General features: G+C 41.5%; 1 protein-coding gene across 4 annotated transcripts; it reads left to right on the plus strand.

The window, feature by feature from the left end:
• Positions 1 to 1,266: 1,266 nt before the first annotated feature.
• LOC102223892 (SKI family transcriptional corepressor 1 homolog-B-like) lies at positions 1,267 to 11,421 on the plus strand. 4 transcript variants are annotated; one of them, XM_023331905.1, is made up of 8 exons: positions 1,267 to 2,161; positions 3,074 to 4,814; positions 5,289 to 5,373; positions 5,471 to 5,542; positions 5,693 to 5,755; positions 6,485 to 6,559; positions 6,677 to 6,751; positions 10,350 to 11,421. In XM_023331905.1, the coding sequence occupies exons 2-8, from the start codon at positions 3,084 to 3,086 to the stop codon at positions 10,445 to 10,447; spliced, it is 2,199 nt and encodes a 732-aa protein (XP_023187673.1). In that variant the 5' UTR covers positions 1,267 to 2,161; positions 3,074 to 3,083; the 3' UTR covers positions 10,448 to 11,421. The 4 variants fall into 4 exon arrangements, with proteins under 4 accessions (XP_023187673.1, XP_023187674.1, XP_023187672.1 ...); XM_023331906.1 differs by having other exon boundaries at positions 10,353 to 11,421; XM_023331904.1 differs by lacking the exon at positions 10,350 to 11,421 and adding an exon at positions 7,325 to 7,683.
• The last annotated feature ends 4,144 nt before the right edge of the window (positions 11,422 to 15,565 follow it).

Below are 15,565 nucleotides of genomic sequence, written 5' to 3' on the forward strand. Positions count from 1 at the left end.
AAAGCCAAAGGTATTATTTTTATTTTTTTACAAAATGCATTTTTACAAATGCAAACATGTTACAAAAAGCCACTTAAAGCAAATGACAATTTATTGTTCTGTCATAGATGTCATAGATGCCATCAGAAGAACTTTTTTGGCTGACCGACTGTCTCGCTATTTCATGTTGCGTAAATGGCAAACTGAGTAGCAGCTGTAAACAATATTTGTATAATGATTTTTGTTTTAATTATTATTCTTTGCACAACATCTTTTGGTGGAAGTTCAGATTTTCCTGGGCTTTGGTTAAGATGTAGGTCATTACTCCTTAATACCAGATATGCCTATTTGGCAATTTATGTTTTGTAGCAACCAACCGTAAGTCGGCTTGTAGCCATCAGAGGAACATTTTGTGACCATTTTGACAACATATGATTTAAAGTACTTTTAGGTGTCATCCAAGGAAATGCAGCAGTTGGACCCACCAAAAACGGTCTGTTTGTAAAGAACAGAAATGAATGAAAACTGGTCACAATACATGGATTTTAATTGTATAATACTGGTTAAAAATAATAAAAATAAGGAAGGGGAAAACTGACCCACATCTGGAGCACTTCATCCAGATGTTGTGCATCACTGTTAAAAATATATGTTAAAAAAACAACAACACCTTGGCTTGTCACTGATCGTTTTGAACAAAGAAACTCAAAAAGATTAACTAATGTGTCACATTGTCTAATTACCTTAACAATGTCTTACAATAAATCATAGATTAATAAACATATAAGTTTGATATATTTAACATGTTTGTTATGTTATTAGGTAATTTTATCAATGTAGATTAATTCGTTTTTCACTGGAAAGGAAAAACAAATTCCAGCATTACATTACAGCATTACAAAGTGCTGTAATGGTTGTTTTTTTTTTTTTTTTCATTTCTTTATCTATTATTGTTATTTTAATTCTGTTTTTGGTGTCCTTGCAGCATGCAAGTCTTTTTAAAAATCTATTTATTATTTATTTATTGGTGGTCTGAGCCCCCCCACCCCTCCGTCTGATCAACCCTTTGAAAGGCTTTCTAGGGACACCCCTGCATTTCATGTCAATAGAGCGTCTTCATATAAAAAACGCCCAAAACAACAATATTAATATTTACTTCACTATGGTTCGTGTCGATGGGGAACATTAACCGGCTTCATTCAGTTATTATTGCAATAAGTCAAAACTCAACCTGCTCATCCGTCTTAGATTAGCATCCATCCTTCCTTTCAACCTCTTTTTTTTTTTTTTTTTTTTTTTTTTTTTTTTTACGTCCCTGAAGCTGCAGAAGGTTTTTCTGCTTGGCGAGCGTGGAAACCTGACAGATGGCCGAGTAACTTGATAAATAATCCCGGGCCTTTTTGGTGTTCTTTCTGCCCTGCGCAGCGCAACGTGTGCTCCAACTCGCTTTGACTCTGGGAGCAAATTACGCAAGATGCACAGTCGCAACCGAGCTGATCCTTCGTGCAAATGAAATGCTGTGATCAGTTTGACCCCAGCGGGGCCTCCAGAGGGTCTTCACTAACTAGAGTTTAAAGGAGCCGCTTCACATGCTGCCCACTTGACTGCATCTCCGCGTAAATGCTGTACATTTCTGATCAGTTGTCTTCTAATTCGCTTTTGTTATTCGACTCGAACTAGCAGGAATTAACGATAATCTCAAGGCCAAATTTCTCCCAATATGCGGTCAGCGGGGGCTTAATTGGGAATCATCTCTCTATCGTCTTTGCGAGTCAAAAATTGTGAATTATCCAAAGTGTTGTGCAGCTCGGCGTGTGTTTATGTGTGCGTCAGAGGAGGGGAGGCAGAGAGGGAGAGCTATTACACATCAGCATGACAGCAGCAGGAGGAGGAGGAGAGAGGTGCCATGTGCTTCCTGTCTACACGCCATTCACCTCCCTGAGCTCCAACAGGATGGAGGTCCTGTGCGCCGCCGCTGCTGCTGCTGCTTCTTCTTCTCGCATGTCGGCCAACTGATATAAAGTTCACACTCTGCGGTGTTTTGTCCTCTTGTTTTTAATCGTCGTTTCTGTCCGGACACATAAATCCTGAAATTTCATCTCCTTGTCATTTTCAGTTTTATTGTTTTATTTTTTTTCCCCCCACTCTGATCATCGCTGGAGTGTCTTTTCGGGAGAGAAAGGTACGTCGTCTTATTTTTATTTATTTATGTATTTTATGTATTTATTTAAATCAACTAAAAATATATATATCAATGTCTACATGTGTCTTTGTTGCTATCTCAAGCGCGAATCGAGTTTGGAGCATGCGTGCATCTTTGATTCTGAAAACTGTTACTCAGCCATTAAACTTTAATGAAAAACCTGCATGCCAGATCTCCGCGGCCTACATTACGCAGTCAGTAGGCGCAGGTGAACGTGAGAGAGGCCCGCTCCAACCTAATTCCCGGCCACTGTCTGAGGCTAATCTGCACTGAAGCTTTAATTATATATAGGGCTGGTCTTTTATTAACAATGCGGGGACGCACGCTTGGATCCGTGTAATTACCAGAAAAGCAGCTTACAGTTGCTCTTTTCCTCTCCGCTAAGCGCATTGGCGCAGCTCAGGCTGCATTCTCCTTCTGTCCTTTTCCGTGTGTAAGGATCTTATGTGACTCTTAAGTAGCTGCTCCGTAAGTGCTGAGCCGATTTGAAGATAAGGGGAGCAGGAGAGGTCCTCCTTCCACGCAGGAGGTCACCCAAAAAAAAAAAAAAAAAAAAAAAAAGAAATCCGGTAGAGAAGGCCGGACGCGCAGAAGAAGGGCTCGGACTGATTTCACTTTTGCAGTTATACAATTTTTCTGAAATTATTATTATTATTATTATTATTATTATTATTATTATTTATTATTTTTAATAATAAATATTTCGTATTAATGGGATTATTAGTGTTTTTATTTGCATATTGATTACTTATTTAGATTTAAATTAGCACCAAAAAAAAATAGTTTTGATTAAATAGTTGACATAATTACATTTAATGCTTTATATATAATATAAAATAGTTGTACATCCCACCCTACGCTAAATTTCAGCACTTTGTCTTTGACCGTCAGGCTTCCAGGGATGGAGTCGATGCCCGGACATCTTGGAGACGCGGGACGAGACGCCAGCTCCTCCCCGAGTTTGAAGCAGGACGCTCAGAGCTTTTCCGGCCCAAACTCCCTCAAACCGAACCAAGTGAGTGAAACCTCCCTGTACGGGGTGCCCATCGTGTGTCTAGTCATAGATGGGAAAGAGAGACTCTGCCTGGCACAGATTTCCAACACCCTGCTGAAGAACTACAGCTACAACGAGATCCACAACCGCCGTGTGGCTCTGGGCATCACCTGCGTGCAGTGCACGCCCGTCCAGCTGGAGCTCCTGCGGCGCGCCGGGGCTATGCCCATCTCGTCCAGGCGCTGCGGCATGATCACCAAACGGGAGGCCGAGCGGCTCTGCAAGTCGTTCCTGGGGGCGCACAGCCCCCCGAAGCTGCCGGAGAATTTCGCCTTTGACGTGTCGCACGAGTGCGCGTGGGGCTGCAGAGGCAGCTTCATCCCCGCCAGATACAACAGCTCCAGGGCGAAGTGCATCAAATGCAGCTTTTGCAACATGTATTTCTCCCCGAATAAGTTTATCTTTCACTCCCACCGCACCCCGGAGTCCAAGTACCTGCAGCCGGACGCGGCCAACTTCAATTCGTGGAGACGGCACCTGAAACTGACGGAAAAGAAGCCGTCTGAGGATATAAACCACGCGTGGGAGGACGTTAAGGCCATGTTCAACGGGGGGAGCAGGAAAAGGACTCTGCCCATGAGCGGGTCGGGGATGTCCTCGTCGCTGAAATCGCAGGCCTCATCCAGCTTGGCTCCAACTAGCCCCCCTGAGATCCCTCACAAAACTTTACGGTGCGACGAGGAGCAGGGAAGCAATAACTTGAGCTTGGCTGGCGGCGCGCGGAGCTACCCGGTCATCCCGGTGCCCAGCAAGAGCTTCGGTATGCTCCAGAAGATCCCCACACCCCTGTTCCCTCCCCACCCGTATGGCTTCCCCAGCTACGGGCTGTGTCAGAAAAAGAGCGACGGGGTGACTGACGGCACCAAGCCCAGTGTTCCCGGGGTGTTTTGGCCCGGCGCAAAGGACTCCCTCTACCCAGCGTTCCCCATGTTCTGGCCCGCAGCCGGTGGGCTGCCCATGCCGCCCTATCCGGGCTCCCCGCCCAAGCCTCCGGCAGAGCGGCCGGGCGTCCGGCAAGCTGAGTTGGACCTGTCTGACCAAAACGACCGGGGCGCAAACACACCCAAAGACACAACCCCGCACCCCCACCACGAGCGCAGTCCCAGCTCCCAGTCCTCCTCCACCAGGAACGACGAGGACAAGTCCGGGGACGAGGCCTCCCAGAGGAAGATCAGCTACATCTCGGCCTTCAGGCCCGTGGTGAAAGACGCGGAGACCATCGCCAAACTCTACGGCAACCGGGACGGGTTCGGCGCGCGCCCGGGCTACCTGTCCCCTGATTTCATCAGCGAGAGCTCCAGCTACAGGTCGGCTTCTCCGGATAGGGACAGCGTGGTGGACGACGAAGACGACGACGTGGACGTAGAGTCCAACCGGGGTCCGGAGGAAGAGGAGTCGGTCCTGATCTCCCCCGGTAGGGACCTGCAAGGGTCCGTCGCGCTCGAACGGGTCTGTTCTGTTCCTGAGGAGGGCCAGGAGCGGCCCGACGGCTCCTCCAGCCCCGGGGCAGCTGGGGCATCACCGCAGGGCTCGTCGGATGAGGACCGACAGATGCGCAACGGCTCCCCTCTTCATGAGGTGAGATTAGATGAAATGAAGCTTTAATGATCCCCGGAGGGAAAGTTGGACTGAAGCAGCAGGGGTAAATATGACGGAAATGGTGACCAGCACAGACTTAATCAAAGGCAATTGGCCTTTGTACTTTATAAAACAGAGATAAAATGACTTGCTCTTGAGCAAGGCAGCAGGACTGTTATTATTATTATTACTATTATTATTATTATTACGATTTAAATATATTTAAATACAAAAAAACTACAACATTTATTTCTTTATTATTTCAACGAACCTGGTCAATTATAGATCACAGGTTAAAAAATAGGCCAACACTTACTAGTCACCATTTTAAATAAAAGGCTTTAATTATTATAATTTTTTTTTAAAAAACAGAGCTTCAATTTTTTTCTTTTCTTTTTTTTTTTTTTTTTTTGAATGGCTGCAATTATGTGAAGAACCGCCGCAAACAGCGTGTAATTGCTCTGTGTTTTGCAGGTGTACCCACATGAAAAGGACGGCCCGGTGCTCCTCCTGAACGAACCTCCTTCCTACGGCTCCAAGCAGTCCAGCAGAGCCAGCGGTACAATTAGTGATCCAATTCATTACCGGCTGTTTATTCGACCACATTTTTGAGCAACCTTTTCAGCCAAGACGAATGTCCCCCTGTTTATGTCCAGGCGTCCATCACATGACCGAGACACAAGCGCAGCGCGGTTCAGCGTCCTATCCAGAGCAGAAGGACAGACAAGGTTTTTAAAGCATCCTCTTGTGTATTTCCCGATAAAATACGATTAATTGTTTAAAACTAAAAGCTTGAAATCATGAGATGGTTTTTTTTTTTTTTAAATAAAGACATCGTTTTAAATTTATGTGATTTATTTTTAATGATTTATTTGCAGGTGATGGAGCTTTACGCATCGACATCAGCGTCCATGAGAGAGATCTGGAGAACATGGCCAAAGGTAGGAAGCGCTTTAAGCCTCAAACTCTTAAAGTTTAACACATTATCCGCAATAATTCACAATGTAGCAACAATTTGATCGGGGGGAAGGGAGCGATCGTATTTCCTTGTTTTTATTTTTGATCGTTTACATTTACGAAGCGAAACTGGGGCCCCTTAGCGATTTAAACAAATCCGAGGCGCGTGTGAATAAAATTAACACACAGATTTCCTCCTGATTTGAAACGAAGCCGCTAAAGACGCACGCGCCCGAGTCTCCCGAACGCGAATTTGCATTTTATGGGCCTACAGTGCTTCCATAGTTGTTAACCACTTAATCACGAGATGTAGGAGTTTTGACTTATTATTGTAAGGGGAAATCGTTTAGAGGCTATTAATATTTTAACGAACAGAGCCATAACCCCGAGGCGCGGCAGCTAATTATTTTACAACGCTTGGAAAAACCCTGGGACTCCGTTATTATCGTCTCCACCTCCAGGCAACGCATGGCAATTACTGCGGCAGCCTGCGAGAGAGAGAGAGAGAGAGGGGGGGGCAGCAATGGTTGTTATCAAGGATAGAGACACACCTGAAGTCGCTTTACTGCAGGGGCTGCAACAGATCCTTATGAGTAGAAAAAAAACTAGGATGTGAATTTGATCAGGTGTGTGTGTGTGTGTGTGTGTGTTTTTAACTGTATTAGTGGAGATGCGATGGGATCATCCGTCTTGATGCTAATGTCTCTTTCCAGAGGAGCTGCAGAAGCAGCTGGTGGAGCAAGTGGAGCTGAGGAAGAAGCTGGAGAGAGAATTTCAGCATCTGAAAGGTATGAGAGGCAAAAAGTGAGTGTATTCAGCGAGCTAAGAGTCGTTAGAAAAAAAATCAAATAAAACAAGACGCAGAACAAGTCTGTCCATACGATGAGGTTCCTTGTTCTCCTCAGATAATTTCCAGGACCAAATGAAGCGTGAGCTGTCCTACAGAGAGGAAATGGTCCAGCAGCTGCAGATTGTTCGAGGTGGGTCTCTTTCTGCTGCTCTGGCAAGCAGACTCAGATCGGTCCTCCTTTCAGTTAAAGCAACACAACTCCTGTTCGTTAATCCAGCTGGCTTCTCGTGCTCATAAAAGGAAAAAAGTGACACTTGCATATTTGAAATATCAACACATGAAGTTGAGTTGTTTAGTTTTTTTCCCTGTAAAGCTCCACGTTTATTTAATATTTCGTCCCATGGTTGAGGGGATTAACGGACATCCAGAGGTGAAAACTGAGACCACATTGTTTTGCTCGCAAATGTTATTTTCTCCTAAATCATGCTCTGGAAAATTGAATAGACAGATCCATTATGTAGCTCTGTATCGGTTACATGCAGTAGACATCAACTAATGCCACCCGTTAAAGGATTGGTTTAGCGTTACAGTCGTTTAAATACAGGGTTCAAGTACACAGAGGGGTCACTCTAAATACCACAGGGGCAAACGGCACACATTACTACTCCTCCACATAATGCTCACGATTTTATGTCATTTTTATTTTTTTACTTTCCTCAGTAATCCTTATTTTATTTATTTATTATTATTATTTTTTTAATAGACACTTTGTGCAGCGAGTTGGACCAAGAGAGAAAGGCTCGTTATGCAATACAGCAGAAGCTAAAAGGTAAATTTGATCTGGCCCACAGGGAGAAAACAATATTCACATTTTACCCACAAGCTCAAAAAATATATGCAAGTGCTACTTTTTTTTTATCATTATTATTATTATTTTTCAGTCAGCCTCTCCTTTCATCGGTGGTCAGTATTTACTGTAAGGAAGAGTTAAAGTGCAGCCTCTCATTTTTCACGCCTGTCTCCAGTCGGTGCTCACAGTGGTGGAAAGCACCGTTGGCCACAATATTCATTCCTTTGTTTTATAGCGGCTGGAAAGTATTTTTACTGTGAGTGATGAGAAAAAAAAATGACTCAAAGAAAGATAATCTGACTTAATAAAATTAACTCATCAGTTGTTTAGAGTGACTGTTTTATTTATTTGTTTATTTTACAGGAAATTGTATTTCTGAGATCTGACCTGAGCTTAGCTAATCAGCTTATCATTCATTTTCCTTCAAAATGTGTTTCTGCAAGGGGAAAATATGCAAAAACAATGTGCAATTTATAAACCAAATTAAACGAAATGTGACAATTTTGTATGTAATAGTAAGTGTGGCAGCTGTCATTAAATGAACATACAAAACAATCAATTATGACAGATTTCTCCTCTTATTTCCGGTGCTTTTCTGATTCCATCACCTTATCTCTTCTTCTTCTTCTTCTTCTTCTTCTTCTTCTTCTGCTCTGCTGTTCCGGCTCCCAGTGGAGAGTCAGCTCTACTTCCCACTGTTTCATTAGATGCATGGAAATGCTAATCAGCTCCTATTCTGTTACATCTTTGGTGACATTTGCTTTAAAGTTTGTACTACTTGGCAAAAATACTTCTTTTTTTAAATTTTCACCAGAGAGGCTTGTTGGTGCTCAGCAGGACAGAAAATATCTCAAACCACTTCTATTTGGACCCGCAGCTAAACTGGATAAAATAAATAAATCTGCTACTTTCCCCCAACAGTAGCTCAAATGACAAATATCTCCCTGAATGTTGATGTTCGCAGTTATGCTATCAGGAAAACCCAGTGAAAGGAGATGGGGAAAGCCAATTCTGCAAGAGTCGGCTTTCTTAATATCGCCTGTGACCAGAATGTTTCCAAAAACAATTCAGCTTCTTCTTACTAGATTTTCTTTAAAATGCAAATGAGTTTTTAAATGTCTGATGACATTTCTGTGGCGGTCGAATCCTGGTTTCAGGCTCAACGATCAAACTTCAAAGCTGCAGGGGGGAAAAAAAAGAAAATCCCAAAAGATTGGGAAACGATACTAAAATAAAAGAGGAAGGGGAGAAATGTCGCGTTGATCAATATCACAGCAACTATGACAACATCTACAGACTCCTGTTCATGAATTGTGAAGCTTCAGGCTATTGGATGTTCCTCCATCCCTGAGTTGTTGGTATTTAAATACAATTATAGACGCCAGGGGCAATTAGACAATCATGCATGTAGACAAATAATGGTGGCAGTAAAAGTTTGTTATTCTTTGTCTAAGAAAAAGAAGAAACTGGGCGAGTAAAGAAAGGAAAAGAATCTGAAGGCTCAAGTTTAAAAGAATAATTGTTTAATGGTAAACATTTCTGTATTTGCAGGGTTCAGGTGGTTACTTTGCAAAATCGCTAAACAACTTTGGTAATGAAAGAAACTAGGAGTGAAAAAGTCTGCTATAAAAACCCTAGTATGTGACAAAAACCAATGAATGTCACTTGGACGTTATTTGGAGCCTGACGTTATAAGTTGCCAGGCGACGTCGTTTCTGAAAAACTGGTGGAAAAACTCTTTAAGCTGCTAAAACTCTTATGTCCACAGACAGGAAAACCCAACAAGTCTCAATAAAATAAAATTAAAAAAAGTAATCAAGAGCAAGTTGGTTGAAAAGTGTTAATCATCGTGGATTTCATTGTGGCCATTTGCATAACTCTACTACACCTTCCTTATTTTTCCACACTGCTACCATTATTTACCCGAAAGTATGAAGCTTCATTCTTGACCAAGAGAGGCAGAACAGCCAAAGCATAAGAAAAATCCGTTTTTTGACTGATTTCTTTTATTCTCTGGAGGAAAATCGGCTAACAGCTGCAGAAGACTCCAGCAGGACACTAGAGCTCCTGTGGAACGGTTAAGATCAAAATGTATTCCTGCGTTAAGAGCGGTCCAGTTAAAGTTCAAACATAAATTAAATTGTTCCTTTTAAAATGGCAAAGTTTTCAGCTAAAGCAAGTAGCAGTATGATGCAGATGTGAGGAAACTCACCAACTTCCTGCAGTTTTCAGCTTTTCTTCTGAGCCAAGGAGCAGAACAGATGAAGGACAGTTGTTGGGGATGCTGTCATTTCACCACTCAGATATGTGATATTAAAAACAAACGTAATATTTCTGTGTAGGACAGCTTCTGTTTGTAAAGTGTTAAAGGCCAGGAGTCAAATCCAGACCCTGGTTTAGGTTTATTTGTCCTAATATATATATCGAAAGATTAGACTTCCACTCCATACACAGATATTTTCTAGAGGTGTTGTAACGTTTTGTCGTATGAGACGAGTTGAAAGCACTTAAATTTAAGATTTAATGAAAAAGTTAAACACAAATTTTATGTTTCATCGTTCTTTTTTTCTTTTTTACTTTTAAATGCTCAAGAGATAAACTGAACATGGTTTGTTTTAATGGAAGAAACAAAATGGACATATTTTTTTTTTATAACTTCTGAAATTTCCCGGTCGTTCGTCAACAGAAACGGGTTGTGTGTTGCTCTTTCTTCAAACGCATTTGCTGCAATTTTTCAACCTCCTGTTCTGGTCAGTCAGGTGTGCATCATTCTGCCAGCGAAGTGTCATTATTCAGAGGGCCACAAATGGTCCCCCGGGGCCACACTTTGTACACCCCTCGTTTAACATGTCAGAATTAAAATAGATCTGGTCACTAATCGAACTTTTGTTGTTGTTCTCGCCTTCATGTCCTCACCGATGGACTCCTTCCCCCCCAGAAGCTCACGACGCCCTTCACCATTTCTCCTGCAAGCTGCTCACTCCCCGCCAGTGCACCGGAGCCTGCACCTTCAAGCCGCCACTGCTGCCCCCTTAGTGCCACCGCACCCCAGCAGCCCGAGGAATCGCACACACACTCACACACACTCAAAGATCCGGCCTCGAGAGCCTTCATGTGTTCACCTCTCCCACCTGTAACTCCGGGACTGCTCCTCGACCTCCTCCTCCTGCTGCTGCTGCTGCTGTGGATATACCTCTGAGAGAATCCATCAAGGCTCCGGAGGAGACGGACTGGGCCGCGGCCTCTCCTCCTAAGAACCGGACTCTTGTGTTAAAGAGGAAACGTGAACTTCACGCTGCAAACCGGAGGACTGCTGATCCGAAGCTGCAGAGCTCAAACCAAGGAACGAATGGGAACTGTCTGCTCTTTCACTACTCTGAAGAGAAAAATACATTATATACATACAAATATATATATATAAATATATATATATACATGTCATGTGACAATGTGCAATGCTTGTATTTATTATGACATTAAGTTAAAAGCTCATTTGTTAGATTTTGTTGCATCTTTGAATATGTTTTTACATGTATTTGTAATTTATCTTGGGTTTGTACACTGTGTTTGTCATGAAGCACTTTAAACGGACGACATTTCCAAACACCAAGACTCCCTCCTCCTATTCGTCGTTGCGTGTCACAAACGCAGCACGCAGTAACGAGCACTTACCGCAGCGACCCCTTCAGGTTTTCACTTTAGACTGTAAAGAAATGTTCTGCAACAAGCTAAAAGGAAGAAGACGCAGCAAAACAAACACACTGATGCATCTGTTCAAGAATGTTTCTCATTCTTGCTTTCTGTTGAATTTGTCTGTCTCAGCAAACTGAACCAAAACCTTTTTTGTTTTCACCTGAAGCGCTTTTTATACGAACACTGTTCCAAGTATGTAAACTACAAACTCCTCCTTTTTTTTTTTTCTTGTTTCTGAACTCGTTCAAAAGAAGAATCGACTCTTGCTTTCTGACACAAACACACCATTCTCCTGTTTATCTCTGTACAAATTCAAATAAAACCTGAAAAGCAAAAGCTCTCTGGGCTTCATGTCCCTGACTTTTACAGTTTTATTTGTTTTTTGTTTGTTTTATTTTGTGTGTTTTTTTTGGTTTTTTTTGGTTGTTTCTTTTCCTGGGTCCCCTGGTGGGACCCTGACACCTGCTGGCCTCTTTCCAGAACAGCTGCCCTCTGCCCCGGGGGGGGGGGGGGGGGGGGGGGGGGGGGGGATCAGGTTGCCTCCCATAGTTGTTTGAGCTCAACATGATCTCTTTCATTAGGCGGCCGACATCAGCGCATGACATGTCCAGTCATCTTCCAATGTTTGACGTGGAGTCAGGGAGGCAAGGTGGAGGGGAGGGAGTGATGGAGGCAGGTTGATCCACTGGTGAAATCTAATTCTTCAGATGGGACGACTAATAGATATTGATTGCCCTGCGTGCCTCACGCTGAGACAGATACTCGCATAATGTCACTGGTGCAGGTTGAATGCTAATTTTCAGTGAACATAATTGCCCCCTGTGGCAGAGCTTGTTCCCTCTGAATGCTGACAAGGTCCAGGAGATGAACGGCATCATAACACGGTGGGAATGACTGGGACTGATATGTGGACACAAACACTGACGGATTACTTGTCTTGACTGTCTGGGATTATTTGGAGGATTTACGTTTCTCTTTGTGCTTGTTTTGTGTGTTGTGAGGTTTTTTTTTTTGGCATATGTCACTCGCCTGTGATTGTTTCCAGAATGTCTTTCTTTCTGTTTGCTGTTATTTTTGTCAATATTTGCAGGTTGATTAGTGCTTATTGTACTTTTGGGGTATTTTTAAGTTTTATTTTTATTTATTTCTTTTTTTTAGATATTGTCTTTCCCTGTTCTTGATTTGTGTCATGCAGTTTGTGTCTTTTTTGTGAATATTTTCAGCAATTTTTAAAAATTATTAATTTTTTGCTTGGTTATTTTGTAACCTTTATGTAACCAGTCAGCAATGTCTGGCTGGCGAACAGCAGGGCAGGGATAAGGCGCTATCCAAGCAGACAAAATATGGCAGTCATTTTAATGTCATTGTTTTGTGCTTTTCGGGGTTGTTGGGTTTTTTTTCCATTTGTGTCATTATGGTTTTTTGAGAATAGTTTTGTGTATGTTTTTGTGTTCTTGTTAATGCTTATTCGTTTATTTTCTATGCTTGCGTTTTCCGGACTCTAATTTCAGTTGTAAAAAAAAATCTGACAGTCTTAAAATCGATTTTTGCATTTTTATAGCCTTCTTGCATCATTTTACAGTTTCCTTATGTTGATATTGTTGACGTACACATTGTGGATTAGAAACAGAGCCAGGACAAGGCATCTGCAAGCTAAGCTGCTTCAGGTAAAGGGCCATTTCACATCAATTATTGATAAAACCTCAAATATATTAAAAACAAAACTTGAGAAAATTTTCTTTTAATTTACAAAATTGCAGCTTTTTATTTGCTTGAGGTTCAAGTAATATACGGAGGAAAAATGTCATTGATATTTAAGTTAACATATGTAATTTACTCTTGCTCGATGACTCATTTCTGCTGCGTGTCTTCAAACCAATCGATAAATAAATGACAGATGGAAGCTCCTCTCTGACTGCTGAGTCTGCTGTACTCCACACACATCTGTCACACCAAACGAGTGAGTCATACTTTGTCTCCACGGTTTAATTATGCCTATTTATTTCAGAAATAATGTGCACTGGAATTTGGGTCTCACACAGCCTCAAGCGGCTCTGATTTTGGATGTCAACTTGGTGAGCAGGCTTCCTTTCTGTGTCTGCATGTTGCTTCTGGTAAAAAAAAAAAAAAAAAAAAATACAATGTCTACGCATGCTTGTTTTTCCTTTCTGTGACAATTTCTCCTTCTTATAGGAGAAATAAGAAGTATTTCTGTTGGTTCAGATTTCTTTTGCTTTATAAGTTTCTGTTTCAGGAGGTTTGCGTTGCTGGTATCCCTGGAGTCTCTGTTTTGTGCGGTGAACAACAGGAACAAAACTCTCCTCAATAAGATGTCGGACAAAACTGTTCTCTTTCCCAAAGACAAAAAGGTAAACTGGATTATTTAAAATTTTCAACAACTTAAAGCAGTTATGTTAATGATCTTTCCAAATGTTTAAATTGTTAATTTCTGATTTAGGCTGTATATTATATGAATTAGAACTCATTTAAATATTAAAAAACACATTTTGGTTTGCAGTTTTGAACATCCGAACAACATACAGTACACAGCTGATGCAGTGTGACGCTAACATACGACGCAACGCTAGAGATGTTCTTTTCCAGGTGTTCGACAAACATTCGCAATCCAATTATATTAATGAATAATATTTACTGTAACTTTTAAAAAATTAACATTAAAGACCTATAAAAGGGCAAAAATATTTTTTTGGTATGAACCAATAAATAATATTTCATTGAAAAACATTTTCCCAAAATCCAGCCTTCAGTTGTAGTTCCTTTGTTCTGTGGGGAAAACAAACAAAAAAAGGAATATTGCAAATAAAATAATCAGCACCACAGCTCCCTTTGGCTGAAGGACCAGTAAAATGTCCTGTCATTTTAAAGAGTCCACTGCACGGACCCACAGCATCACACATCCTCCACCATATTTTGAGGTTGTCCAGCTAAAGTCCAAATGCAGTTTGGGAAACTCCACAACTTTTGTCCTGATATCACTCCCAAACAGCTGGTGTGCATAAAAATAGCATCCAATGGTTATTTTAAAGACTTGGGAACTCTGTGAAAATCCTGTATTAACATTTTAAGCAGGAGTTTGTGGTACCGCTTACTGTAGTACCAGTAATTTAAAGGTAAAAACAAAACTTCATATGTTAATGTGGGATTTTTTTCCTGAACTGAATAAATCTTTTATTTGAGTTTTTTCTTTTCTTTTTCTAAAATTTACAGTGTGAGATTTTGTTCAGCGATGCAAGATGAATACATTTTGTAGGTTTTTGCAAATATTTACCAGCACTACCAATAAATATGGATGGCATCATACAAACTATGCCATGAACAATTTTGTTATCTTCCACTTTATTGCTTTATAATTTAATCAGAAGGATTGATTCAAAGTCGACTGCATTGCACTGCACTGTTTGCTGCAATGGCAAGCTTTGAGGTTTTAATACCCGAGTTCTGCTGTCTCTTTGTGGCTGCAAGATAAACTAGGTTTCTCTCCCAACAGTTCCAGCTGTGATGGTTTATTTGTTATGTTTTATTCTGTTCAAGCAGCTATTCTTATTTGAGTCATTTTCTAAATATTAACACAAATCCATCTTAAGGTCTCGCTGTGTCCGTGTGTGGGTGTGTGTGTGTGTGTGTGTCTGCTTGGACCTTGTTCAAAAGCAAATGCTTTTATTGGTACGATATTCAGCCGATCAACCATGTTCCACTCAGAGATGTACAGTTAACACTTTGGCTCCTTATGGGGGTGAGACTGTGATGGTTTCTACATTGTGAAAGACAGAGAAGAAAATCACAAAAACAAATAAATGATCCACTTTGGGAAAAGAGGCACATCTCTCCTTTGCTGTGTCTTTTTCCTTTTTGACTTCTTCTTCTCATATTTCCTTTACCAGGCTCTCTAAGCCATCGTTTTCTTAATATAGTGTGTGTTTGGTGCCACCCTCTGGCTGGAGACAAAACGACCAATTCAGCACAGCCACAAAAAAGCTGAGCTGCACCTGAATCTCCACAGTGACCCTGGTGAGCCGTACATGGCACTGTCTTTACAGTCAAACAAAGAGTAGAGTGGACTGCAAGGAATAAATCAGCCCTTATAGGGCTATAGACATGTTCTCCAGGTAAGACTGAAGAACATGTAAGACTGGAGAAGTGGACTCTGACATACTGAGGAGCAATTCAGATTATTTGAATCAGGTGTGTCGCATGTAAACCTGGCTGAGGTTTACATGTGACAGGCTGTAACCTGTAACATGTTGTACAGGTTAGCGGTGGACAGCCATGTCCTTCAAAAACAGGAAATTGTGGATTACTGATAAAAGGCCGTAGGAGACACAGATCAACCTGATGTGACGCACAATTGTGAAAATCCTTTAATAACATTTTAAGCAGGAGTTTGTGGTACCACTAACTGTGGTACCAGTAATTTAAAGATGAAAACAAAACTTTATATGC

This window comes from Xiphophorus maculatus, chromosome 4 (assembly GCF_002775205.1).
Source record: "Xiphophorus maculatus strain JP 163 A chromosome 4, X_maculatus-5.0-male, whole genome shotgun sequence".
NCBI classification, from domain to species: domain Eukaryota; kingdom Metazoa; phylum Chordata; class Actinopteri; order Cyprinodontiformes; family Poeciliidae; genus Xiphophorus; species Xiphophorus maculatus.

Coding starts and splice junctions, on each gene's coding strand:
- LOC102223892 (XM_023331904.1), top strand. CDS start 3,084: ATGGAGTCGATGCCCGGACATCTTGGAGACGCGGGACGAGACGCCAGC. Junction 5,374..5,470: donor GCAGTCCAGCAGAGCCAGCG/GTACAATTAGTG, acceptor GTTTATGTCCAG/GCGTCCATCACATGACCGAG. Junction 5,543..5,692: donor AGAGCAGAAGGACAGACAAG/GTTTTTAAAGCA, acceptor ATTTATTTGCAG/GTGATGGAGCTTTACGCATC.